The following is a 27,313-nucleotide window of genomic DNA, read 5'->3' as shown; positions in this document are numbered from 1 at the left end:
TAATTAAATTTCAAACTTCACTAATACTTTCATTATATATGTAAACTTATTGGTTCCATTTCTTAACTAATTGGTTTCGTTGCTTAACTAATTCGTTACACTGCTTAACTAATTGGGTCCATTGCTAAACTAATTCGTTCCATTGCTTAACTAATTGGATTTCAGGCTTAACTAATACTTTATTTATACTGTAAACTTATTGGTTTCATTGCTTAACTAGTTAGTTACAAAGCTCAACTAATCGATTCCAATGCTTAACTAATTGGCCTCAATACTTAACCAATTGGCTCCATTGCTTAACTAATTGGTTGTATTTCTTAACTAATTAGTTTCAGTGCTTAACTAATTGGTTCCATTGTTTTACTAATTGGTTGCATTGATTAACTAATTAGTTCCAGTGCTTAACTAATTGGTTTCTTTGTTTAACTAAAACGATTTCATTTTTAACTACAACTTTTGAAATCATAACTGAAACTTAAAAACATACACGGAGTAACAAATATTCAGAAAAGGTTAACTAAAACTATTTTAAGAAAAAAAAGTAAGAAAAATCTTAAACAGAACGAAATAATTCTTAACTAAACCTAAGAAAATCATAACAAAAACCCAGAAATTCTTTTTTCGAATTTCTTTTTTTCCGAACTTTTTTTTCCCGAATTCCTTTTTTAGATTATTTTTTAAAAAAAATAAAGTTTTCAAACTTTTTTTGGTACTAACTAAACTAGTGTAAAACATAACTAGACTAGTGTAAAACATAACTACAAGTAATAAAATCTTAACTAATCGAATAACAAAATAGATAAGGTACAAAGACAAATAGTTAAACGTATGAGTTGAATAATTATTATTTTTAAACAAACTTATTATTAACTAAAACTCTTAAAATATTAACTAATTGGTTTAATAGCTTAACTAATTGGTTTCAATTCTTAACTAATTGGTTTCATTGCTTAACTAATTGGTTTCAATTCTTAACTAATTGGTTTCATTGCTTAACTAATTGAATTTCAGGCTTAACAGTACTTTCTTTATATCTGTAAACTTAGTGTTTTCATAGCTTAACTAATAGGTTATATTGCTTAACTACTTGGTTTCAATGTTTAACTAATTGATTCCATTACTTAACTAATTAGTTTAATTGCATGTTTAAAAGTGTGCATCTTAACTAAAACCATGAAATTCGTTGTCTAAAACTCAAAATAGGTAAATAAAACTCAAAAAATTTTAACTAATTCCTAGAAAATCGTAACTAACACTAAAGAAATCTTAACTAAAACTCAAAAAACCTAAAAAGTGATTATTAATTAAAACAAAAATATATTCTCAACCAAAATAAATTTAACCTTAACTAAAACGACAATATTCATAACTAAAACAAAATAATTCTTAACTAAAACTTCTTAAACCACGACTAAAACTCCGACAAATGGAACACAAAAAATATTAACTAAACCTCCCAAAATGTTGACTAAAATCATATGAATTTTAACTAAACAATTATTCACTTCAAAAAAAAATCAACTAAACCATTTATTTCTTAACTAAATACAGGAAAACCATAACTAAAACATTACAATTCTTAACTAAAACGAAATTAAACACCAACAACAGCATAATCGACCAACAAAGTAGCGCTTCCTTCCAGCTACGAAACCCTAGCGAGGCTTAGCAGCTTCGCTTCGTTCGCCTCGCAGCCACCGCATGACTGAAGCGCGACTTCTCCTTCCTCTGCTTGCGGCAGCGGCAACCACCACCATCAACCAATGGCAAATCCGCCTCCTCCTGCCATGAATTCAAAAATCAAAAAAATCTAAATCAAAAGAGGAGATTGGAAAAACTTAATCAATTCAATCGAAACAAAACAAAATCAAATCTAAATCAACAAATCAACATGTCAACATGTCAAAGATAAAGAATCACCTCATAACGAACACCTCATATTCCTCATGCAATTTCCTAACCAGGTTGTCCGACGAGGAGCAGCAGCAGCCACGGCGACTCATCGCGCAACCTCCTCGGTCTCTCCTCTCCTCTTCCCGAACATCGCACGATCTCCTTCCTCCCTTCACCGCTGCTCGCCGGCCACCACATTCTCATCTTTCCGGCAAAATTAATCTACAAAATCAACAAAACTAAACAATAAAAAGGAAAATCAAAACCCTAACTAAATTAAATGAAGAATGAAGGAGAAATGAAGGAGACAGATGGAAGCCGAGTGAACAATTCTCACCTCCGCCCTAACCGCCTCGCCGGTATCCTCCGCCGTCGACCTTGATTCTCCAGAAACTGGCCTCCTCCGTCAGCCAAAATTTGTAGTTTGCTCCTACGAATTGCTACACGATTCGAAGATTGGAACCCGATTATCACCGGCATTGGCCGAGAGGTTTGGACGAGAGAGAGAGGGTCAGAGAGGTTTGGAGGAGAGAGAGAGGGTCAGAGAAGTTTGGAGGAGAGAGAATTAGGGTTATGAAAATAAAAATGAAAAAGAAATGGAAAATATGTAAATATATTTTTTGGGGGGAAAAAACGCTGACTCAGCTCATACATGACAGCTTGGTGACAACAAGGCGGTCTTATAAGAAAGACCGCCTTATACAAAAGTTTGTATTCAAAGTTCGTTACTCCTTGCTCTATAGGGATTTCATTGAGAACGACATTACAAATTAAATAATTCGTTTGATAATTCATATATATTTTAAACTTTTACAAATAATATTTAACTCGTTTTACCTTTTACAAAATTTTAAAAGCAAGATCCCTATGGAGTCTTTACACATAAATGAGAAGAATGGGCTTTGAATCACTTAAAATGATTAAGAAACGAAAGAAATATCTCAGTTTTAAAATGAGAAAACTGTAAAATGGTAGTAAATACAAAAAAATTGGAACTTTAAGTTAGTAATTTAAAATACAATTTTCATAAGGTAGTAAATACAAAAGTGGTGTATTTTCAAGGTAGTAAATACCAAAAAATCCTAAATAGTATAAAAAATCAATATGATTCATCTATTAAGAAACAAAAAAGGTAGATGAAATTCCGTAGATTGGAGATAGTTCAAAAAAGGCGTGTTCGGCGGTAGCGTTTGACGTAGCGGGTAGCGTTTGACTTAGTTATATTAGGGCTTAGCAATTGTATTTGGGCTTTAAGGCTACGTTTGTATTTAATGTGCTTACCCTAGAGCCCATAACTTAGAGCTGTAATATATAATTTAAACAAACTTTACTGTGAAATATAATCAAGGAAATAATTTAACGTAATTAATTTGACATGGTATCAGATCCAGGCCCACAGCTGGGACTTTACTGTACTGTATTCTGGGCCAACTGAACTGGATCCATGTGAGGGATAGTGATAAAGACACTCTGGCCCATGAAACATCACATGCGACCCTTATTGAAAAGGGACCTCACACGTGAGGGGAAGTGTTAAGATCTGACCCATGAAACATCACGTGTGAGAGTCTCACATTGACAAAAGAGAAGAGAGTTAATCACTTAATAATGCCAAGGGGCTACTCCACTTATTGCCATAGTTTTAAGGTGGAACCTCCTACGGTCTTATTAAGTGGACTCTCTCTCGATGACGGGTGCGGCCCAAACCCGTATTTAACATGGTATCGGAGCTAGCAGCCTAGCAAACCCTAAACCTACAATTTTTTTTCCGTCTCTCTTCTTCCTCAAGATTCACCAACGTGTACTGTTGAACAATCATGGCTAATGATGGCAAAATCGATCATAGTTCTCCGTATTACTTAAGTTCTGGCGATCAACCGGGACTGATCATTACTCACGTATTGCTATGGGGTGATGAGAATTATATGGCGTGGGCTAGAGCTATGCAGTTGGCTCTACAATCGCGTCGGAAATTTATGTTTGTCAATGGAACAACTACAAAACCTCTAGACAAGACACTAATTATTTTGACAAGTTAAGACGCTACTTGTAGAATTTGTAAGTGTTTGGCAAGGTAGCAGTTTAGTCAGCGTTTAGCGGTAAAGGTATCGGTTGGGTAGCTTTTGTCAAACGTTAAAATTAGTAGCGTTTAAGGTAGTGGGTAACGTTTGACAAATTTATAGTAAAGTTTTAAATAATATTTCATCTTTTATTTTACGTTACAATATCAACCGTTACTTTTATCGAACACTCATATTAGTTACCCGCTACTTTGACATCTAACCGTTACCCGCTACTATTCATCGTATCGATACCCGCTACTTCAACCGCTACCCGCTACCCTACTTTTGCCGAACAGGGCCTAAGTTCAGAGTATGCTTGATAATCCTTTGAATCTTTGATAGAACTACTGAAATGACCACGATCAAATCAATGCTTAATTGCCTCCATAGCGGGCAACATAGCTCGCCAACTACCGTAAGAATATCAGAACGAAAGACACAACATGCATGCATGAGCTTTATGTGCAAATTACAGTAGTATTGTTTGACAAAGAAAGAAGACCTAAAAACAGGAAACCCAGATAAATTAAGAGCTAGTCACCCATTAAAAAAAGTAGATTTCAGTGGCGAGTTTTGTCTGGCACGGGAAGAATAAGTAGAAGGGACCCTACTGAACTAGCAAAGGTTAGACAATTAAATTGGTTGACAGATTTAACGTTAATTTTATTTTGAAACTTCCTTCCTAATAAGAGTAGTTAGTTTTTTTTTTTTTTTGGTGTCAGCAGCCGGTTCACCCTTATGGCTAATCCGGATTCGGGGCGAGTTCTGGGTGGTTATGTTCCATTTCCCTCCCAATTATTGTTGCGGGGGATCGAACACGAGTTCTCCCTAACAAGTTCAGCATCAATCAAACCAACAAGCAATTGGTAAGAGTAGATATTTGTTGTACTTTTGTTCCATAGATTAAGTAATAATGTGGTAATTACCCATTTTAATCCCAATATAACGTATTAATGAGACTAAAAATATCCTAAGTAGTGTAAGCACGCCTTAAATCTAGTTTATGTAATTTTCTTTGTTGTTTGTAGCTAAATCTGGTAATTAGTACGTACTACGTAGTTTCTAAGATCCTAACAAAAATTGGATGAGCCACGAGGATAAAAGGAAATAAACAATGGCTGGATTAACCCAAGTTAAACCTCGATGGAATTTTTTTATTTCAATTTCAAAACTAAATTAAGCCAGATAAACGCTGATTAATTTTGGTTTAATAATAGTAATGTTCTTACTCGAGGGCTAAGCAAATGAGGGGAAAAATTAGTAGTCATCGTATCTTGACAGGTACAACTGGTCGTATAATAGAAAAATTTTATAACTTGATCGAGGAAAGTATTTGTATTGTTCTTGTTCATAATAAATACAAAACGTTTTTGAGCTACATAATTCGTGAAAATTATGAAACAAACAAGAACAGAAAGTGTAAAAATTATTACACGTATGAAACACAGTACTCTGTAGTATCTTTCAAAATGCAAATTCAACCATTTAATTTACATGTTAATACATAAAAGGCCAACAATATAATTATTACAACCCCTTTTGGTTAATACACATACAAATTTCCCCCAAAAAAATGACAACTACTAAAAGTTATTCTCTTTTAGTGGCTAAAAACCTAGGAGAAATTTGCTAAAGAACCAACTAAATTGGGAGAAAACAATGAAAATTATTGACAAACAAAAAAAAAGTAAAAAAACCTCCTCCTTCAACAACCCAACAAAAAACCCATGCAAATTAAACTTTGCAAAATACAACATGGAGTACTGAATTTCCAAAGGAGGTGATATCACTTGACTATGACGGCAGCGGCGACGACGATTGTATCTTTCTTTTGACCTGGGTGGGTCCGATTTTGACCAAAGGGCCAGTTTTTACTTGGGTGGGCCCGATTAAGGGAAGTAAAATTCCGTAATGCATTTTTAGTGTTGTCCCTTAAAATTTGAGTATAACGGTATGAATTTCATACTATTATTTTGCTTAATTTTTTTTATTGGTCTCCCTCGTAAAACTGTTCAAGATCGATCATTTCGAACGAAGAAAAAAGATGCTAAGATCTTGATTGATATTACCATCAGGATCAATTAAGTGAAAAGATTGAGCATCAGACGATCCACGAACACTCTCAAAATTCCCCCTCAAATACATAATATCATCTTCTTCACACCCGATCTCTTTGCCACTAACAACTCCGGCACCCACCTCCACCTCCTTCATATTCTTCAACACCGCCATGTCCGCCGTCGACGGCCGCCGTCGTACAGCGAAACCCACCCTTCTTCCGTTGAAGTACATTCTCCACACCGGCATTTCTAGTAGGGCGGAAGACGACGACGACGGCGGAGGATGAGTGGCGGTGGTGGTGGAGGATTCTAAGGCTATCCTTAACAACCCGCCCCGCATTTCCCGGGCTAAAACTTTGGTGGGGACAGCTAACTCTAATAGGAGGATTGGGGTTTCTGAGTTTGAGTCTGATTGAATGCAGAACTTCACTTTACCCTTTTTGTAACCAAACATGGTTCCTGTAAGAATAGATGAAGATGAAGATGAAGAAGATGATGATGATGATGATGATGAAGAGGAAGATGAGGAGGAGGTTCTTGAATGAGTGGGTTTTTTAGGCCGTGGTTGGTGGTTTGTTGTAGTTTGGTGGTGGCGGTTATTGGATTGTTCTTGGATGAAGGTGCAATTGCAGGTGGGGATGAGGAGTTCCATGATGGCACGGAGGAGCCGCCATGATCGGACTTGTTTGTGGCATTCGACGGTGGTGACGTTGGTGGCGATGTGTGTTGGACCCATGCTCCGGTATGAAGGCATGGTGACTTGAAAGTTTTTTGTTTGTGTTGGAAATGGATTGAGAGAGCCTTGATGTGGTACTCCTATATATAGAGAGAGGATGAGATATTACGAAATATTATTATATTGGATAGGTCATAGGTAGACCTGTCAAACGGGTCGATCGGGTCGAATTGTTTTTAAAAAAATACTTTTGGGTTCGTGTTAGTTCTTCGGGTCGGTCATTTTCCACTTCGGGTTTACAAATGCTTGTTCAAGATCCAGGATTTTCGGGTTCGGGTCGACCCAACGGGTTGAGAGATTTTAAAACGCGTACTATATTTTCCTAATTTGGGGAATAATAATACAAAATATTTGCATAAATTAACAAATTTTTATACACAAGTTTATATTTACTGAAATTCAATAATAAAATGGCTTATAATTCAAATCGAAATCATATTACACCTAACAATAATAACAACAACGTGTTTAATGTTCTTAAAATTCTTCATAATCTCATTTTTACTACAAAAAAACGATCTTCAATTGATCAGGTTAAAAATGGGTTCAGTGGGGTTTTGACTCATTACTTTTCGGATTGTTCGGATTCGGGTAAAATCGGGTTACGGGACACAAAATCTTGTTCAAGACTCAGTATTCTTCGGGTCGGGTTCGGGTTAGTTTTCAGGTTCGGGCCGGTTTTCGGGTCGGGACACAAATCTTGTTCAAGACCCGGTATTTTGGATCGGGTTACGGGACTCGGTCATGGGTCTCTTATCAGACCGTCGTATACATGAGACTGCTACTTATCAGACCGTCATATGCATGAGACTGCTACTTATCAGACCGTCGTATGCATGAGACTGCTAGTGTCAGCAATAAAAAATGGTATACGATGATAAAGTGTAAGTGTGTAATTATTTGATTGACTGTAATAATTGAGCATGAATATTTGATTTCTATGCCCGTCTAAAAGAAGGTCTAATAGGACCTCCAACACAGGGCCTTAAATTTTTGGGGCCTATAAAAATTTAGTGATAACTCACATAATCTAATGTTTTTTTGGATGCAATTGAGGCTAAAGCCGAATAAAAGAAACATGAAAAAAAGAAAACACTACAAACTAAATATAAAGCAGTAAACTAGCAAGGAACCAAGTGCGGAAACGCCACGCCTCGAGCATCCTCTTGAAGTATCCTAGAGAGCTCTAGGGGAGCTTCTTCTAGGATGTCAATGCCACCACCTTGATCCACTCCTCGATTAGCCAACCAATCAGCAGCTCGGTTGCCCTCCCGGAAGATATGAACCACCTTCACAATCCAATCATCCTTATTAATCAAAGCAAGACACTGTCTTATGAGGTGGGTACAACCACCGTCCACTGCAGCTACTCGCACCAGCACGAATAGCATGCGCGCAAGTTAGATTGTCTAGTTGGACTATCAGTTGGCTAATTTGGAGATTACGTGACGTGCTAGCTCAAGCCCTCTGATAAGAGTCATAACCTCTTCCCTAAACGCACTGCATCTGCCAAAATTGGCTGACAATGCTGAGATGAAGGACCCACTGCTATTCCTTATTATTGCGCCTCCACTGGAGCCCCAAGAGTTGCACCGTCTGTGTTAAGGGTGTATCATCCAATCTGTGGCACATCCCAGGTGATTAACCTCGCTTGCTTTCGGTTGCTTGGTTCCTCATGGTCACCCATATCATCATGGATACTATTCCATGTCTCTTCAAAGCGAACTTTCAGGAAGGCAGCCACATCAACAGGCACCTCATTGCCTCGACCAAACACAAACATGTTACGTCATTGCCATAGCCACCAAAGTGTGATAGAAAAGTAAGTGTGCCAAGCTTCCGAATCATCTTGTTCAAGGTTATGACATAGCCAGTTCTTCAGATCACTTTAAGAGAAGAGTGATGTGTGGGCTGTTGGACATTCACGCAAGATGTGGAGAGTAGACTCTTCCTCTCCTCCACATAGGTAGCATTTAGGTTCATCAGTTAGCCTGCGTTTGTACCTGTTAACATTACCCATAAGCCGGTCATGACATACAAGCCATAGGAAAGCACGAACCCTTTGCTGCACCGGTGCACGCCAAATAGTATTCCAGATTGCTTCTTCAAATTCAGTAGTATCCTTTCTCAAAATACGAATGGCAGGTCGTATTGAAAATTTGCCTTTCGGCCCATCATCCCAGTATAGCAAATCCTCGACATCAGGGTCCTCCATTACCTCATGAGCTTGAATTAGCTTGAGGGAATCATTATCAAGGTACGGTGCAAATATTGGTTAATTATATAGTAAATCGTGTAAATAGAAGACACATAATTATTTGTGGATCAATGGTACGTCTCTTAATATTCCATAGGTTGCTGACGGATCGACTTCCAATATGTACACGTTTTCTTTTTCTTTTTAGTGTTACTAATCATTTTCTTAAGAAAATGACTACCACATTATAAAAAAAAAATTATAATAAAAAAAATAGTTTGCAAAGACGGCCATGTTGATTTCAATGTGTAACTACGGATTATTTGATTAGAAAATACAAATATTTGGTAATATATTGGAATTATACATTAGACCATCATATAATAATTTTTGTATACTTTACGTGCGTTTATGAGAATCTAGTTAGCGCACTAAATAATGAGTACGGAATATTAATCTAGTTTATCTTTGACACTAATTACATTATTATGGAATGATTGAATTAGTAAAAGAAGGTGCTAAGCTTTTTTTATTCTTGATTTCAATCATTCATATTGATCATTGTATTTGATTCTCTTTTTTTCCCATTTGAATATTGGTGCAAAGTAATGCAAAGTGGACAGTTTTTTCTTTTAGAAAAAATAATGTTGAGGAGTTCTGTACTTGTATATATGTTTCCTACAAAGATTTGCGAGAATGAGGTGTAAATGTCGATATGTTTTATGTGAATATATTCAACCTTTGCAAAGTAAAAAAGTGCAAAATTTGTCAAACTTAAATCTCAAGGTGGACTAATTAAGTCTGTAATGCTCAATTGGTTAATTTATGGCTTGAGAATTGGATACTAAAACACCTATTTCAATAATTAAAAGTCTTTGACACCAATTGTTTGTTGGTTCAATGGTGATTGGGGCTGAACTTGGTAGGAAGAACCCGTGTTCGATCCCCCGCTACAATAATTGGGAGGGAACTGAAACCAAACCACCCATAACTCACCCCGAATCCGGATTAGCCCTAAGGGTGAACCAAAAAGACTTTGACACTGCAAACATGAACCTAAGAGTAGGAGAATTTATCTCATCCTCTAAATAATAACAAAAAGAAACTGTAATCGCTACAAAAAATAGTATCATTAACGACGGGAAATGCGACGGAATTTTTGACCAGACGTTATTAGGTTGTTATAAAATATACAAATTCTTGTAGTGGAAAGAATAAATCAAGGAGGCTTAAACAGAAGACAGGAAACAAGAAGAACAAGACTAGTGGAATGAGATTCATAATTGAAATGTGAGTCAGTACACCGCACACATGTCACGAACTCAAAGCCAAATCGAACGGTGGCGGCGGCAGCTGGCGTGGGGGTGCCTTCTACGTACTAGCCCACACCACTAGGGGTAGCAATTCAAATTCTTTTTTCTTCCAATGTGAAACGAATACTTTTCCCTAAGATAGTAAGCACTTTCACCCACCTTTACATAACCTCCAACATAGTGCGATAGTAATTCTACAATAGTACTCCATATAATGGTAAAAATATGGTTATATTTGAACATTTTTAGAACATTACCATTGATAAGTTTTCACTTGGGAACAAATACCTTTCACAATTGCTTGTTTTTTTACAATGACGAGCCTTTATTTTTTAAACCCTTTTTTTAGACTCAAACATCCAATTGTGAGACTCTTAAAAAAATGAATCCATTTACTAATGTAAGGGTGGAAAATCCAAAGTTTTTCCCCCACAAAATAGAGGAAAAATTACCTTTTAAGAAAAGTTATCAAAAAAATATTTTTAATTTGCTGCCTGTTTTTATAACTCGTCCAATGAGATTTCTTCTTTAACAACGCTTTTTTTTTTTTCTTTTGAGCCCCAATTTAAGCCTACAGGCTAAAAGATGGTCTTAATTTGTTCATCCTAGATTGCAACAATAATGGAAATGAAGAATTATAGGAATTTGAATTGCAAAAAAACAAGGACAATAATGATATAGAGAAGAATAATGGGGATAGTACCGTACAATTAGTAAATTTGTAAGAAAATGGTTGGGAAAATAATAATGATTAAAAGACATTCTCCCACCAAAAACCCCTCAAAAAAAGTGTTTGTTAGTGTTTGGACAATTTTTACGCAAAACATTAATTAACGTTTTATTGATGAAAGGACGTCCTATACTCCCCTCCAAATTAACACGGTGTTCCCGGAAAAGATACTCTTATCATATCAATTTTTGGATAAACGACAATTTCTCTAAAGTTTTTATATAATTTAAATCAAGGCATTATGGTCTACTATGTGTTATTTTGGCTTATACAAAATGTGGGAGATTTTGAAAAGAAAAAGAAAACCCACATATCGAGGTTGTATGTTGTTGGTTGGATACTTGGATGATACATTGCTAATATGAAGATGGCATTAGGTGGAATTAGACCTGATCAACATGAGTCCGGCCCGGTTCAGTGTGAGTTACGGCCCAACATGAAAAAAACACGGCATGAGACGATCATAAAGTTGAGGGTTGGAATTGGTCTTTTTTTGGGAAATGTACAACAATGTCCGTGTATGGTGCGGTTCGACAAAACACGTTAAATTGAGTAGCTGAATTAAGCACTGGGGTCTGTGACAACTCAACACGAGGGCATGTGGACATGGCAGTAGTTGTGCCGCTCTTTTGAAAGTTTCTGCATGACACGAAAACGTGAGCTTGTGATGGATCGAGTCCATTTAGCCAAAGACACGTGAAGCAATCGAAATTGAACCAGGTGGCAATTCATGTTCCAACACACGGTCCAACACGTCCACAACCATCTTTACATTGCTATATATATATATATATATATATATAGTTTTCATATTTTGCATCCTTAATTTGTTGTGTACGTACCTGTGTATGTAGATACTTGAGAGAGTTGCACATGTAATGATGAATTTGATGATGTAAATGAGATTTGATTTCATGTCTTGGGTAACATACCGTAGTTAATTTAACCAATTCACTAAGTTACTTCATCCGTTCTGTTAAGACTTTTCATATATAACCCATTTTTTTCACTTTATTAAGAGTTGTATTGAGTGGATGGTTAGATTCGTTTTTTATTAGCACGTAGGATAGTAAATTAAATAAAGCAGACACGATAAACGCTAGAGATTGTGTTAATTAACAAAAGAGAAACTATAACACTTTTTAACTGACGCCCAAAAATAAAAATAAAACGAAGCAATCTTAAAGGGACGGAAATAATAGTTGACTACATCCACTTATATTTTCTTTTATTTTTTTTGGCATAGTGGATGTTATTGATATATGAAAAATAAAAAATAGAGTAAATATATTGCGTGGTTAGTTTGGATGCAACGTAGCCAACTAAATAATAACTGAATTTATACATAAAAATTATGATAAATATTAGGAAACATTAATAGTATGTATAGTAGTAGTCGTAGCCTAGTAGCAGTTAATTATTTGTGATCTATCTTTTGGCTTTTTAGCTGGATTTTCCCATTCATGTTCTTTTGCTTCTTTCTTTTGCCACATGCTTCGACCCACTTTGTTCGATCTCGTCGACCCTAGCTTTCCCCGCGCTTAATCGATCAAATACCGTTACTCTCTCCGTCCCGAAATATTTGAAACGGTTTGACTTTTTGCACTATTCATATAATTCACTTTTAACCCTGTTTTATTTCAAGTATATATGAAATTAAATGTTAGTATATAATATATCGTTGACTTCATCTTAATATATATTTTCAAAATATTAATATTTTTATAAGTTCTTATAATATGTAGTTAAAGATATTGGTGGTCAAAGTTGTGCATTGGCAAGCGTGTCCAGCCAAAACGTTGCGAGTATTCCGGGACGGAAGGAGTATTTAGAAAGAAAACATCCCTTTTCATTTCTTATATGATCAAGGGTATCTTTCTTTTTAATAGTAATTAACATCGGTTTATTAATAAATAAAAAATATTATACGACATTTACAATTGGAATCGAATTTAACAAATGCATTAATAATTGGCTCAAAATAAGGTATTCCTTCACCAAAACTGCAGTCATTGGGAATATCTTGCGTTGTGGGATCAGACGGTCTAACAATTTTTTGTAGCTGCGAGGTCGATTTCCATTTGATTCATCTTAGTCAATTTGAAAAATTAATAATTGTTTTGATCTCGCTTAAGTTTTTATCAACGAACCAAATTCACGACGATACTCCACCAAAACTATACTAAACCCAAATTAAATTAACTAATCCCACCATAGAGAACTTATTACATTCAAACGATGTAGTTTTGTTGAATCTATTTACAGAAATATAAATAAATTAAAATAAAAGGATCGGCCTAGAAAACCTTTGAGATATGCAAACCCTAAAAAATAAAAATAACATATTCGATCTCTAACTCACTATGTTGTTGATTAACATACTCAATCCCATAACTTGTTTCCTTAATATTATTTGACAAGGCTTGCAAAACCAACAAAATAATTACAAGATATTGTTTGACCTGGATTGCAAAACCAATAAAATAAGATTAAAAATAAAAATAAAGTTAATTAACTTGCTTGAAACCATTATTGAATGTACGACGTGTCACCGTGCAAGTCGTAGCTTTGCGTCCATTTCTTTTATTAATTAATTAATTGATCAATTAATTAATTAATTAATTAATTAATACGTAATAGTCACATGTACTCAACTAATTTGTGTCAATTTTTTTTTTTTATGGTGGGTTGAGTAGGAAATTAAAAAGGAAAATGACCAAATCTAAGACAAAGTATAGTGAGTGCCATCTCAGTTTTGGGTATAATATATGTTGTTGGGTTGCTAACATATAATCTTGTCTGTTTTATATCATATTAATCAGTTTTTGATGTTTAATTAGGAAACATTACAGATTGACAAATTTCCAACATGTCAACTAGGGAGAATTGAAGAGGAATACCAGAACTCAGAAATTTAACACGATACAATAATACTATACTTACAAAATTCTAGGGCTGAGAAAAACTATCATATTCGAAAAACCAAAATCCGAAACCCGAATCGGTTTCCGATCCGAAAAAGTAGGTACCCGAATCGATATGGTTATTGGTCCGTGTACCCAATTCGAAATTTGGTTATTGGATATGGTTACGGATATAGTTTATAAATAACGGGTACCCGATAACGATCCGATAAGTCCTTTTTTTTTTTTATGTTTTTTCCAATTTAAATATATTTTTTCCAAGAGCTCAAAATCCTAAATGCTAGTAATAATCAATGTATAATTTGAATAAATTCTAATTTCATTAGTAATGTAGTCAAAATCATGTGTTAATGTTGGTATTTAGTGTTGAATGATATTACAATAATCTATTTATAAGTCTATTTTTCCCAATTGGATAACATAACGGGTACCCGATATCCAATCCGAAAATTTGGGTACCCAAATTTAACGGTTCGGTCCATGAATATCAATTTTAGCCTTATTGATTATCGGTTACTCGATCTGATAATGTTATTGGTTCGGGTGCTCGACCCATGCTCACCCTTAATAAATTCTATATGAGTTAAAAAAAAGAAATAAGAGTCATCGGCCTATTTAACTAAGCAGATAAAAAGACACATTTAAATAAGTACTACGCGTGTTAGATTAGTGTTGAGAATGTCAATATCGAATTTAAACAACTAATAAATTCGATATGAATTCAAAAAAGAAATAAAAGAATCATCAACCTATTTAACTAAGTGGGTTAAAAAGACACATCAATACCTAGTATTTAAAAATCATAACCATCATAATTTCAATGACACATAAGCAATACTATTTTGATGACACGTTTCTCAATCTTATTAATATTTCTATTTACTTTTTGTTATAAAAAAATAATGGTCATTAATTAATCTATATTATTGTCATTAGTTATTACATAGTATACTACTAATCTTCGTCTCTTTAATTTACTAGAATTGTACTGCATCCATCCCATATTTATAGTATTATTTGACTAAAAACACGATTTTTAAGAAAAGTGTAATATAGTTCACGGAAATTTAGAATATAGTACGTTGATAATTAATTTGTATGAGAAAGTGAAATATAATACATGGATAAAGGAATATAGTACATGGAGAAATTGTGTTGGGTTTTCAGTGCATTTTTAATTAATATAGTACATGGGAAAGTGGAAAATTTAATGGCCAGAAATAGAAACATGATTATAATTTTGGGACGCTTAAAATAGAATCAGGACTAAAAAAACGGTACGGAGGGATTACCTAATATTAGGATCGATACTCAACTTGATTATGCCTAAACTACCGTCCCCTACTTCATCTTCCCCATTCTTCATCTTTCCATTAACTTTTCAAGCTTAATTATTTTCAATGTCAATTTAATTCAATCCCCAGATCTTCTCCCCTTCTCTTGTAGCATTAATTCAAAATTTAACCTCACTAATAAACTTTTTGACTGATCCGTTTTGAAACGGTAGAAGATTATAGGGTGCTTTAATTCAACATTTCTATTGTTTATTTTCATGCATGCAATTCAAACTGTAATATATACCACCTCCTCCCCTCCCCCTCCATCTCTCTCTAAGCACGTTGGTCTTGATTTTTCTTAAGCACATTTGAAGTATGTTATTTATTTTTCTTACTTAATTAGTTGCAATTCATTTTGCAGAGAAGGATAATCTTATAATGTATAGTTTCCATGCAAATGATTAAAGGTGGGTAAATCGTCATCGACATTTTGAGACTTTTATGTGGGTTTTATTTGTATATTTTTGTTGTTAGGGGAACTTACAATTAGTTTTAGTTCTCCTATAAGAAAAGTTTTGTCAGTATAGTTCAATAGTTAGACTTTGTTAAGTCTTTCCCTTAATTGGATAACATGAGTATAGTCGTAAACTGTAACAGTTGCAAATTTGTTAGGTCTTTGTACAAGTGATATGTTATTGGTGGTAATAAGCGATTTAAAGTAAATCTATTTTTTCAGGGAAGATGAACATAAGCAAAAAAAATGTAATGATTAAAAAGACAAGACTTCATATGTTAAAGTTTTAATTATTGTCATTTGGTTTAAACTCCTTCTAACACCTACTTAAGAACAACATAACTTCTAAATTTCATTACCCGACCAACATATAACCAGCCCGTTCGTCGAACGGGCCCAAAAACTAGTTTAAATAAATACTACGCGTGTTAGATTAGTGTTGAGAATATCAATATCGAATTCAAACAACTTGGCATAATTAGTTTTTTACTACAAGGCCAACGGCCCAACAATAATACACGAGATATAAAAAACATATGTCACCATTTGAATTTTGACACTATTCACGCGATCTCACTTGACTGTCTTTGTAATTTATACATAAAGAAAAATGAAGTCGACTATGTGTTTTATTGTTAGACTCGTATTGATATATATACTTTCCAAATATCAACTTTCAATCATTTTTATTTATGCACAATTTGAGATATTAAGGTTCAAAATCGTGTTTTGAAGAGCGCAAAACTGTCCATGAATATTTATGGAACGGAGGACTTATTTATTTTCGACACGATTACGACTTGATAAAATATGTTGTACCAATGAGATCTTGACCAAGTGGTTAAAACTGAAGGTATGTGTAGAATAGGTTTCAAATTCGCAACTCACCACCCATTTGTAAATTATACTCGTGTAAAAAATAAAAAATAAATAAAATAAAAAATCAATAGTGTGTGCTTTGCCGCAAATTTTTGGCTATACCCGGGTATAGCTAAAGCTGGTTGTACCCCCATCCAAAACGATGTCGATTTGTGTTGTTTAAAATGAACATTAATATACTAGTACAAAAATGAACATTTACTATTTCGGAAATGAACATTTATTTATTTATTTGGAATGAACATTTACTATTTTGGAAATGAACATTTATTTATTTATTTATTTGGAAATAAACTACAAAAACGAACATTTACTATTTCAGAAATGAACATTTATTTATTTATTTGGAATGAACATTTACTATTTTGGAAATGAACATTTATTTATTAATTTGGAAATAAACAATATGGGCGCTTGTAAAAACATAAAAGACCAATGAAGTGAACAATTTCATTATGAACATTAACCATATATTTATTGTGAACAAACAAATAAACAAGAAAGAACATAAAATTCAACAAAAAAGAACAAACAATATAAAAAAGAACATAAAATTCCAGAAAAAAGAACAAACAATACAACAATTTTATGATGAATTTCAAAGCCAACATGAAAGAACAAACAATACAACAAGAAAGAACAAATAATGGTACAAAAATGAACATTTACTATTTCAGAAATGAACATTTATTTATTTATTTGGAATGAACATTTACTATTTTGGAAATGAACATTTATTTATTTATTTGGAAATAAACTACAAAAATGAACATTTACTATTTTGGAAATGAACATTTATTTATTTATTTGGAAATAAACAATATAGGCGCTTGTAAAAACATAAAAGACCAATGAAGTGAACAATTTCATTATGAACATTAACCATATATTTATTGTGAACAAACAAATAAACAAGAAAGAACAAATCATTCAACAAAAAAGAACATAAAATATAAAAAAGAACATAAAATTCCAGAAAAAAGAACAAACAATACAACAATTATGAACAATTTTATGATGAATTTTAAAGCCAACATGAAAGAACAAACAATACAACAAGAAAGAACAAACAATAAAGCAGATAATTATTATGAACAAACAAATAAACAAGAAAGATTAAATAATTCAACAAAAAAGAACAAACAATATAAAAAAGAACATTAAATTCCAAAAAAAAAAGAACAAACAATACAACAATTATGAACAATTTTATGATGAATTTTAAAGCCAACATGAAAGAACAAACAAATTAACAATAAGTTTGATGAATGAATTTAAAAAACAACAAGAAGGAACAAACAGTACAACAAGAAAGAACAAACAATACAAAAAGAAAGAATAAAAGATTAATGAAGAGTTTAATTTTGAACATTAACCATATTATTATTATAAACAAACAAATAAACAAGAAAGAACAAACAATATAAAAAAGAACATAAAATTCCAGAAGAAATAACAAAAAATACAACAATTATGAAAATTTGATGATGAATTTGAAAAACAACATGAAATAACAAACAGTACAACAAGAAAGAACAAACAGTACAATAAGAATGAACAAACAGTACAATAAGAATGAACAAACAATCGACAAGAATGAACAAACAATATGAGCGCATCGTTTTTGAGGTACAGCCAAAGCTGGTTGTACCCGGGTACAGCAGTTAGCGATATGTGCTTTGCCTTCAGGCCCAATTATTAAAATACGTCTCAAATGAAAATGACATTGGTTGGGCCAATAGTATCTTCTGTTTAATGTATTTGGGTTGGACTTTCTAATATGATTACCTTGCTTGGGCTTGTTCAGTTGTGCTTAATTTCTGTGGGCCCAAAAATATTGTTTTAAATGTTTATTTTCTTTTATTTTTTTTGAGGAAAAGTTTAAAATGTTTGTTCAACTTACTTTTTGATGGTTTTCTTGCAAGAAAGCAAGAGTATGGAAATGTGGAAGCAGCATTAACCAATTAACACTCACTAATTCGGCTTTAATTGCATAAGTATAGATTAAGTAATGGTCTAATGGAGTAGTAAAGACAATTTTCTTTATACACCATGGTGTACAACCAAATTCATTACCAAAAAAAATATTTGTTCATGTGCTTATAGTACAACCAAATTCATTATTTTTTAGTCCACCAAAAAAACTAATCCGACCCATCGATTTCTGACAAAAATTGAAGTGATCCGAAAAATAAAATTCTCACATCCAGTCCGCATAAACATAATGGCCCACACAACTATATTATCCGATTATACCTGAACCGATTATACTCGACTCGTAACCGATCGATAATCCGATTTGACACCCCTATGTATGCGCTAAAAAACAAAATTGATTATATGGTGAAAATACTCTTGTGAAACATGGAAGTATAATGTTCAGGCCTCCACATGCGCCGCTTATGAAAAAGGAAAATATCAAAATATCATCTAGAAGGAAATTGTTGAAGTACCACTAATGACATTCCTTAGATGGACTTCTACATAAATCTCAAGGCCCATACTCACACGCTTATAAAGGCCCAACACCCAACAATTGCAAAAATTTTGCTATCAATTTTTTTTTAAGGTAAGATGAAGTGTCCTATCGGATCGGAAATCTGTACAGGTCAACTCGCCCGAGTTAACATGCTAGACACTTTGAGAGTGGGGGATGGTAAGGGGAATCCTCCGTTAAAGTGCCTCTAGTGGGGTTTGAACCCCCAACCTCTTGGTTGGAAGGTGGAATCCTTTCCACTATGCCAATACATTGCTTGGTAAATATTTACTATCAATGCCCTCACACATACATACAGCGGCGTATCCAGAATTTCGAAAAAGGTTAGACACTTTTAAAAGAAATAAAAATTACAATTTTTTTTTTAAAAAAAGATTAGGGATGTCAACGAGCCGAGCCGAGCCGAGTATTTGGTTGTTCGAGCTAGGCTTGATAACAAATTTTCGAGCTCGAGCTCGAGCCGAGCTTAACCGAGCTTTCATTTTCCCTGTTCGAGCTTGGCTCGTTTAAGTTTTTCGTTGTTCGAGCTTAGCTCACGAGTAGCTTGTTTAAGTTCAAGCTCGAGCCGAGTCGAGCTATTAACAAACGAGCTTTTAACAAACAAGCCTTAATAAACAAGCAAGATCGAATTTAAATATAAAATATTATTTTAAAAAAAATTACTCCGTATAAAACATAAAAACATAACCATACCTAAATAAAAAGTTAGCACAGTATACTAACTAATACTATTTCATAAATTATAATCTATTAAAAATCAAAATCTAACGAAATAATTGCAACTTATATTTACTTATAAATAAAAATTTGTCATATATTTTTTAGAAATTTAATATAAACGAGCTTGAACAAGCTTTTAAACGAGCTTATAAACGAACACACGAACGAGCTTGAAAATGAACATGAACGAGTTGTTCGCGAGCCTAAACGAGCCGAACACTAGGCTGTTCGAGCTAGTATCATTTATTAAACGAGCTTAAATTTTTTGTTCAAGCTCGTTTATTTATTTATTGAACGAGTTTTGACCGAGCTTTGACCGAGCTTGTTCACGAGCTGTTCACGAGCTGTTCACGAGCTGTTCTACTACGAGGAGTTCCCACTGGCTTTGGCGAGGTAATCTCCTGTGGGAGTTTGCATGGGTACCTCGATGGGCAGCATCACTCCCAGTTGAGATTTTTTCCATTCCCAAGGCTCGAACCCGAGACCTTGGTTAAGGAGCAAGAGACCCTTAACCACTCATGCCAACCTCAATTGGTGCATGGTTTATATATTTAATCTTAACAAATAAACACAAAGACAAGATGTTGGAATGGTTAGGGAGGAAATCTAGTTATGTTAATGACCCCTTTGGTCATGGGTTAACTCCTAGATTTAACAAATTTGTGTGTGTGTTTTTTTTTTTTTTTAAATACTCAGCCTATTAAATTGATTTTTAAATTACGAAACTGGGTACACAATTATCTACCCAACTTACACAGTACATCCGCCCACATGCATACATAGGAATACTCGTAGTCACATACTCCCTCCGTCCCGGAATACTTGACCTGTTTTCCTTATCGGGCCGTCCCTTAATACTTGACCTGTTTCTAAAAATGGAAATATTCTAACAATATTATATTATTTCTCACTCCACCCCTATTAACCCACCTACCCCCTACTCCATACAAAAAATAATTAAAAATTCAACCCCTACTCTTCCCAACCCCACTCTTTACCCATTTCCCACTAACTACATTAAAATAATACCCCACTATCAACTACTACCTATTAAATTAAATAAGTCAATTTAAGTCCCTTAAACTCTGTGCCGGTCAAACCGGGTCGAGTATTCCGGGACGGAGGGAGTAGCTTTTTAAGTACTCAATTCTTTCACGCAAACCTCCTCTCTCTAACTTTGAAACACGCAACTGACTTAAACGACAGAGTGAGTTTCTTGAGAACAGTAGAACAACCCCGAATTAGTTCATTTTCTTGATTTTGTAAGTCTTGAGTAGTCCAAAATAAGATGTCGGTCGCCAACTCCGCAAAGATCCCCACTCAATTAACTACTCATAGTTTCTTTGTAGAAACACAACATCAAACTTTCAAAGTCATCAATGAACAAAGAGAAATCGATCATATTAATATTTTGGTGGAGTGCGTGACTTGCAAGCACCTTTCTTACCCAAATGACACTTACTTGGAAGCAAACTTGGCATTCTAATATTGACACAACAACATATCTTCAAAACCAACTGGAGTTGGCGTGAATGGTTAATGACTTCTTGTTCCTTAACTAAAATATCGATTTTGAGAATTGGGTATAGAAAAAAAAACCTTAGCTGAGAGGGATGCTGTCCATCGGAATACCCAAACAAACTCTCGCGGAAGATTAATCTACTCGCCAAAGGCAGTGAGAACTCCTCGTAATAGAACAAAAAAAAATATCTTCGGAAATTCGAGCTAGGGAATATTCGATTCTGTAAAGTTTTAGCTATACAGGCGCATCTAGTAGTGTATAAAATGACAAATATAATATTTTTGGATGAACAGTTGTTAAAATCACTAATTGAATCTTAGAATGTTACGATTCTTTAATACGTGACTGATTCAAATTCACGATCTTACATGTTATAATGCAACAATCTAATACAACAATGATAAATTATTACGACATACGCCCTATTCTCTTCTAAAACTATACGAAGTATTAAAAAAATATTAAATTTAAATAATTTAATTTTAAGTGCGGTCAATTGAAAAATAACAATTTACAAATTAAATCATAGAATCTCAATTTTCCAAATCCATAGAATTGAATCTTACGATTTTACGATTCAACAACAATAAGTTTTTTCCAATTTGAAGTAGAAACACGATTTGACTAACCTTGATTTGGATGTACCTATTATTTGGTATGTACAATCGGATAATAGGTTCGAGGTCTTACAGTTAGACCTGATCAACTATAGCCTAGACCACTGGCCCGACCCAAAAAAAAATGTAATTTTGGACAGCCTAAAATATACATTTTTAGACCAAAGCCGAATCCAAGAAGAAAAGCCCTTACCAAATTTTTGAATTAGAGCGTGATTTTTTATATTAATGTCTTCCCCGATCTCCCGTTCCAAATTTTAATTTTTTTGTCACCTCTACTTACAATACATCGAATCTCATTAGAGCAAGATTAGCGCTGGTTTGAGCAGTAGTCTGAACAATAGTCTTATTGAGTATTAACCTAAGACCTCCCATTTAAGTGGAAGAGTATGACAAAAGTCTGAGCAAGAGTCTTGGAATTCCAAGACTCTACTGAAGACGTTTAAATTGTAAATTGAATCTTATTATTATTATTTTTTCTTTTTTATTTTTTTATTTTAGGAGTCTTGAATGAGTACGAGGGGTGAAGTGGAAAATTTAAGTAAATCTGAAAGGATCTCGACAAGAATCTGATTAATAAAAAGATGATGTGGAAGTCTTAGCTTATACTAGCGCTAATCTTGCTCTTAGACTCAAATTTGAAATGAACTTTCCTCAACCCATTTTACATTATAGATCCATTTGTTTTTCTTCATAGATCTAACCTTCATTTTTACCTTAACCCAAAAACAAAATAATGCATTATTTTGAATCTAAACCCTAGAATCTAGAATATGTAGTAGAAGTCAAACTCAAAATTCAAAATTCTAGAAAGTCAATTGTCTACTCCCCAAACAAATCCTAATAAAGTCAACCTCCCTTCTTCCTCCCAAAATGCCGCCTATCAACAAACTCCCTCACTCATTACGTCATCACAACACTCTACTGGACCCCACTTTCTTCTTTCCCACGCCAACTCCTACTCCCCCTTTTTAAGTAACACCCAATTCAAATCTAAAATTCACCCAAATTAGAAATTAGAATCTCTCTAAATGAAGATCCGCCATTGTTGCACCATCAACCACCTCTATATTTTATCATTATTATTACCCATTTTAATCTCAACCTCCTTGATAAACACCGTGGAAGCACAGCCGCCGCCGTATGATCCGTCATCGCCGTCGTTACCGGTCGACGATTATGGGTTAGACGGCAATAAAATAAGTCCGTCAATGGCGTTAATCGTAATCGTTTTAGTCCTGGGTTTTTTTGTTACTGGGTGTGTTTCCATTTACATTCAACAATGTTCCAATTCCAATAATTCCTCTTCCGATATCGCCGGAAATGGGAATGTAATGAAGATGAATCTTCGACGGGGGTTAGACCAATCAGTGATCGACACGTTTCCGATTTTTGTATATTCCGACGAAGTTCAGGAGTTGAAGATCGGAAAAGGAAATCTGGAGTGTGCTGTTTGTCTTAACGAGTTTGAGAAGGATGAAACGCTGCGTTTGCTTCCGAAATGTGATCATGTTTTCCATCCTGAGTGTATTGATGTTTGGCTTTCTGGGCACACTACTTGCCCCGTTTGCCGAGCTGACCTTGTTCCTGACCCGGATCACGAGTTGTCGGGCAAAGAAGAAACTCACCCGGAGTTGGATCCTGGTTTGATTTCCGATGGGGTGGAAGTTACGATTGTACCAGAGTTGATGACGAAAGGGAGACTGGGAGTGTTGAGATCGCACTCGACGGGTCACTCACTGAGTGGACTCGGTGAGGATCGGGAGAGGTTTACGTTGAGGTTGCCGGATGAGATTCGGAAGCAGTTGGTGGTGGTGGTGGCTCCGCCGAAGCTGAAGCGGTCAGCTAGCTTTGTGGCTTTGCCGCGGGTGTCGAGTTCGCGACGGGGGTATCGGAGTGGTGGTGGTGGGGAAGGGAGTGGAAGTAGTCGTTATGTACGGTTTTTCGGGCGGTCTTTTAGGTGGACGGCGAGGAATAATGGTGGAGATAGTGGCGGAGATGGAGATTCGAGGTCGAAGAGGTTTTTTGGCACGGTTGTGACACCGGTGGAGGGTTTGCCTCGGCTTCCTGTTTGACTCGTTGACTCGTTGTTGTAATTATACATTTATTTCTTTGATTTAATTACAAAAACATTAAGTACCTTTATTAGTCCTAGTGAGTAGTAACCCCTCTCACTTAAAGGTGATTTTATCTTTGTAGAAAGATTGTCAATACTTGTTTTGTTAAGTGTAAAGAAATAATTCAATTGTTCATATTGCATAGTCAATACATTATATCCTGGGAAGTCTAACCTGAATCCTATTAGATACAGTGGAACTTCCCGATCCAAGTGATTCTCATTGATCAATATTAATATGAGACTTACAACATTGAAAATCCTAATAGTGTTAAAATATCTAATATAACACAACCTCTAAGACGCTGTTTATTTAGAGATCACCTCTATTTACATGTAAAACTATTTATTAACATATATCACCTCTATTAACTCTATTTACATATGAAATTGTTCATATATTTACACTGTCTATTTAGAGATAACCTCTATTAACGGGCCCATTTGATGATTTTTGAAACTGTTTATTAACATATAAACACACTTCTGTTTATTTAGAGATCACCACTATTTACCTACAAGTTCATAGTAGACCTGATCAAAAGGCACGTCGGGTCGGGTCCTAGTCGGGACGATGACGAAAACCCATTATGTCGGGCCATGCCGAGCCAAGCTCCGGGCCAATTTCGTGTGCCCAAAACCCTCTATTTCGGGCCAAAAATAGCGAACTTCGGGCCAATTTTGGATCGGTATGGTAATTTGTAAAAATTATAAAAAATAAATATTATAGAACACACTAAAACGGATTTAACAGGATCCTACATAATATATTAATATATAAGTATGGTTAATATCAAGTCAAATTAGGAGATTAGATAATATCAGACTAAATTTTCAATTAGATCAGACTAGACCTTAAAAATTTAGATTTGAGCACCTTATTTGAGATTTTCAGATGAAGAGAAGGAAGATCAGAGCAGTTCAGCTTTGTCCAAAGCCCATTGGACTTCCAACTGTTTCATAAATCCTCATACTAGCCCAAAATAAAAGGCCCGTTTCATGTAACTTGTAAATTGTAATTTAAGTAAAACTTAAATACAAGACCAATATATTTCTAAAACAAAAGGCCCATATTTTTAGTGAAAAGGGAACGCGTAGGCTTAATGGGCTATATAGCCCATTTATTAAATAACGGTTTGAGCCCGTTTTTAATTAGACTGGATCCGGATTTAATGGGCTCCCAGCCCGTTGAATTAGAGTATTATAATTTTCATTGCGGATCTAAACTAATTCAAGTAGAATTTGAGTTTGATTTGTGTAATTAATATATAGACTATAGAGGTTAATTTGTTGTTTTTCCTCTATCCATATATCGTGAATAATAATTCAAGTGATAAATAAATACTATGAAGTAGTTGATAGATTAAGGCTCCGTTCTATTCGATTAATTTTGTCTGAACTTATATTATCTTAATGTATATGAACTAAACTTATCCGAACTTATTTTATCTGAAATAAACTTATTTTTGTGTGAAAATGTATGAAAAAACTTATTTTGTCTCAACTTATGTCTAAAATTAGTCAATATAAATTATGTCATGTTTCGTAATTCATTTTTTGTTTACTAACCTTACATTATAGAGTGGGGTGTATTAGTGTTCAAAACATTGCTTTTTAAGTTTTCCCCACTTGCAAACTTACAAATGAATAAAATACTACTCCCTTCGTCTCTTTTTTGTTTTTTACGTTTTGGTATTTTTCACGCGTTTTAACGATTAATTAATTTGCATCGAGATTCCTCAATTTTTTTTTTATTTAAACAAGATAAATTACGCTTATTTATAATGTTTTCACTTTTATCAAAATTCTGATATTGAAAAATGAGAAAAATTTAATGCCCCAATGGAAAAGTGTGAGTTATTAAATGATCCAATGAATTTAATTGGTTAAAATAATAATTTGACATAAATTTTGATCAATAGAATAATAACTCATTTATGTGATAATATAAAAGAAAATATAAAAAACATTTTAAAATACCCAAAAAGAAAAACGAAAAAAACAAAAAGAGACGGAGGGAGTAAGTTAATAACCCATTTGAATTTATTTTTTCCAAATCTCGATTGTGTAAATTTGGAATACTGGTTTCCGTACATTTCTTAAGTTCCATATCACAAAAGTAAAAGATGAGAATATACTTTTAATACTTTTAATGACGGTGTGACGCCGCTCAATACATTCGAAATAATTGAAGGGTACTGGCAGTGATTCAGTGAAACAGATGCAGCCTACAGTATTGTGGGACCGGTGGTCACAAGGATTAATGATGATGATGATTGAATAATTATGGGTAGCTAACTCCCAAGTTGATACTCATATTAATTAGAAGATTTTATATTAAAAGCAAAGTGTACCCTACCCTGTTAATGTTTTATGGTTAGTAGTTGTGTCATGTTTGTGACTCGTCTTGTCGTATAATCTTATTGATGCATGTGTTTGGGTGCGAGTTAGTATTATTATGTAATATTATTCCTTGTTTTACACTGTTATAATAGAAGTAAAAAAGATTATAGCTAACGTAAATAAAGAACGCTGAGATTTAACGTGGTTCACTAATGTTAGCTACGTCCACATGCAATGGAGATGGAAATTTCATTGATCTTGAGTATTGCAAATTACAGAATTACAACTAGATTATGACCTAAAGAGTTTATATATTACTCTCTAATCAGATGCGAAAAAGCCCTGAAATTATGTCCAAAACAGATGACTCTAGCATACAATATGCCCAAAACAGATAATCCATGTTGGAGGCCTTGTAGTAAGGGGAATGACTGATGCAAGGCATATTCTAACATACACCTTGTTGCGCATATGAAAAAGGTTAATTCGAATTAAGTCTAGAGAATCAGGGCATTGTAGACTTGTAGTTGTGTCATGTTTGTGACTCGTCTTGTATCTTACTGGTGCATGTATCTTGGTGCAAATTAGTGTCATTGTATATTGTTATTCTTTATTTTACACCGTACCTTATTAGTTACTCCGTATTACGCATATGAATGAAGATTTATCCGGATTAAGAATTCAGGGAATCGTTCCTTGATCGCAAGTAACACTTAGCTGTCTCAGAAGAAAAAAAGAAATTAATATCTTAAACTTGATAATGTATTAGGTAGAAGAAGTTCTAAACAACAATATCAAAAAATTGACCCCACACCTTGAAACCTTAATAAATGCTAAGAGTAGATTGCAAATCAAAATCACCTTTCTTAAAAAAGATTTGGTGTGCCGGCAAATTTGAACACTTAATCGAGG

At 34.2% G+C, this 27,313-nt stretch overlaps 2 protein-coding genes across 2 annotated transcripts; one reads left to right on the top strand and one right to left on the bottom strand.

The window, feature by feature from the left end:
• Nucleotides 1-5,411: 5,411 nt before the first annotated feature.
• Nucleotides 5,412-6,818, bottom strand: LOC110791751 (protein MIZU-KUSSEI 1-like). The gene has a single exon (XM_021996508.2). The coding sequence runs from the start codon at nucleotides 6,768-6,770 to the stop codon at nucleotides 5,979-5,981; it is 792 nt and encodes a 263-aa protein (XP_021852200.1). The 5' UTR covers nucleotides 6,771-6,818; the 3' UTR covers nucleotides 5,412-5,978.
• A 16,118-nt stretch (nucleotides 6,819-22,936) lies between these two features.
• Nucleotides 22,937-24,194, top strand: LOC110791752 (E3 ubiquitin-protein ligase ATL31-like). The gene has a single exon (XM_021996509.2). It carries the CDS (start codon nucleotides 22,974-22,976, stop codon nucleotides 24,015-24,017), a length of 1,044 nt encoding a protein of 347 aa, XP_021852201.1. The 5' UTR covers nucleotides 22,937-22,973; the 3' UTR covers nucleotides 24,018-24,194.
• The last annotated feature ends 3,119 nt before the right edge of the window (nucleotides 24,195-27,313 follow it).

The sequence above is a fragment of the Spinacia oleracea genome, chromosome 3 (genome assembly GCF_020520425.1).
Source record: "Spinacia oleracea cultivar Varoflay chromosome 3, BTI_SOV_V1, whole genome shotgun sequence".
Lineage (NCBI taxonomy): Eukaryota > Viridiplantae > Streptophyta > Magnoliopsida > Caryophyllales > Amaranthaceae > Spinacia > Spinacia oleracea.
The sequence above is the reverse complement of the archived record's forward strand: the minus strand, read 5'-3'. Positions and strand labels throughout refer to the sequence as shown.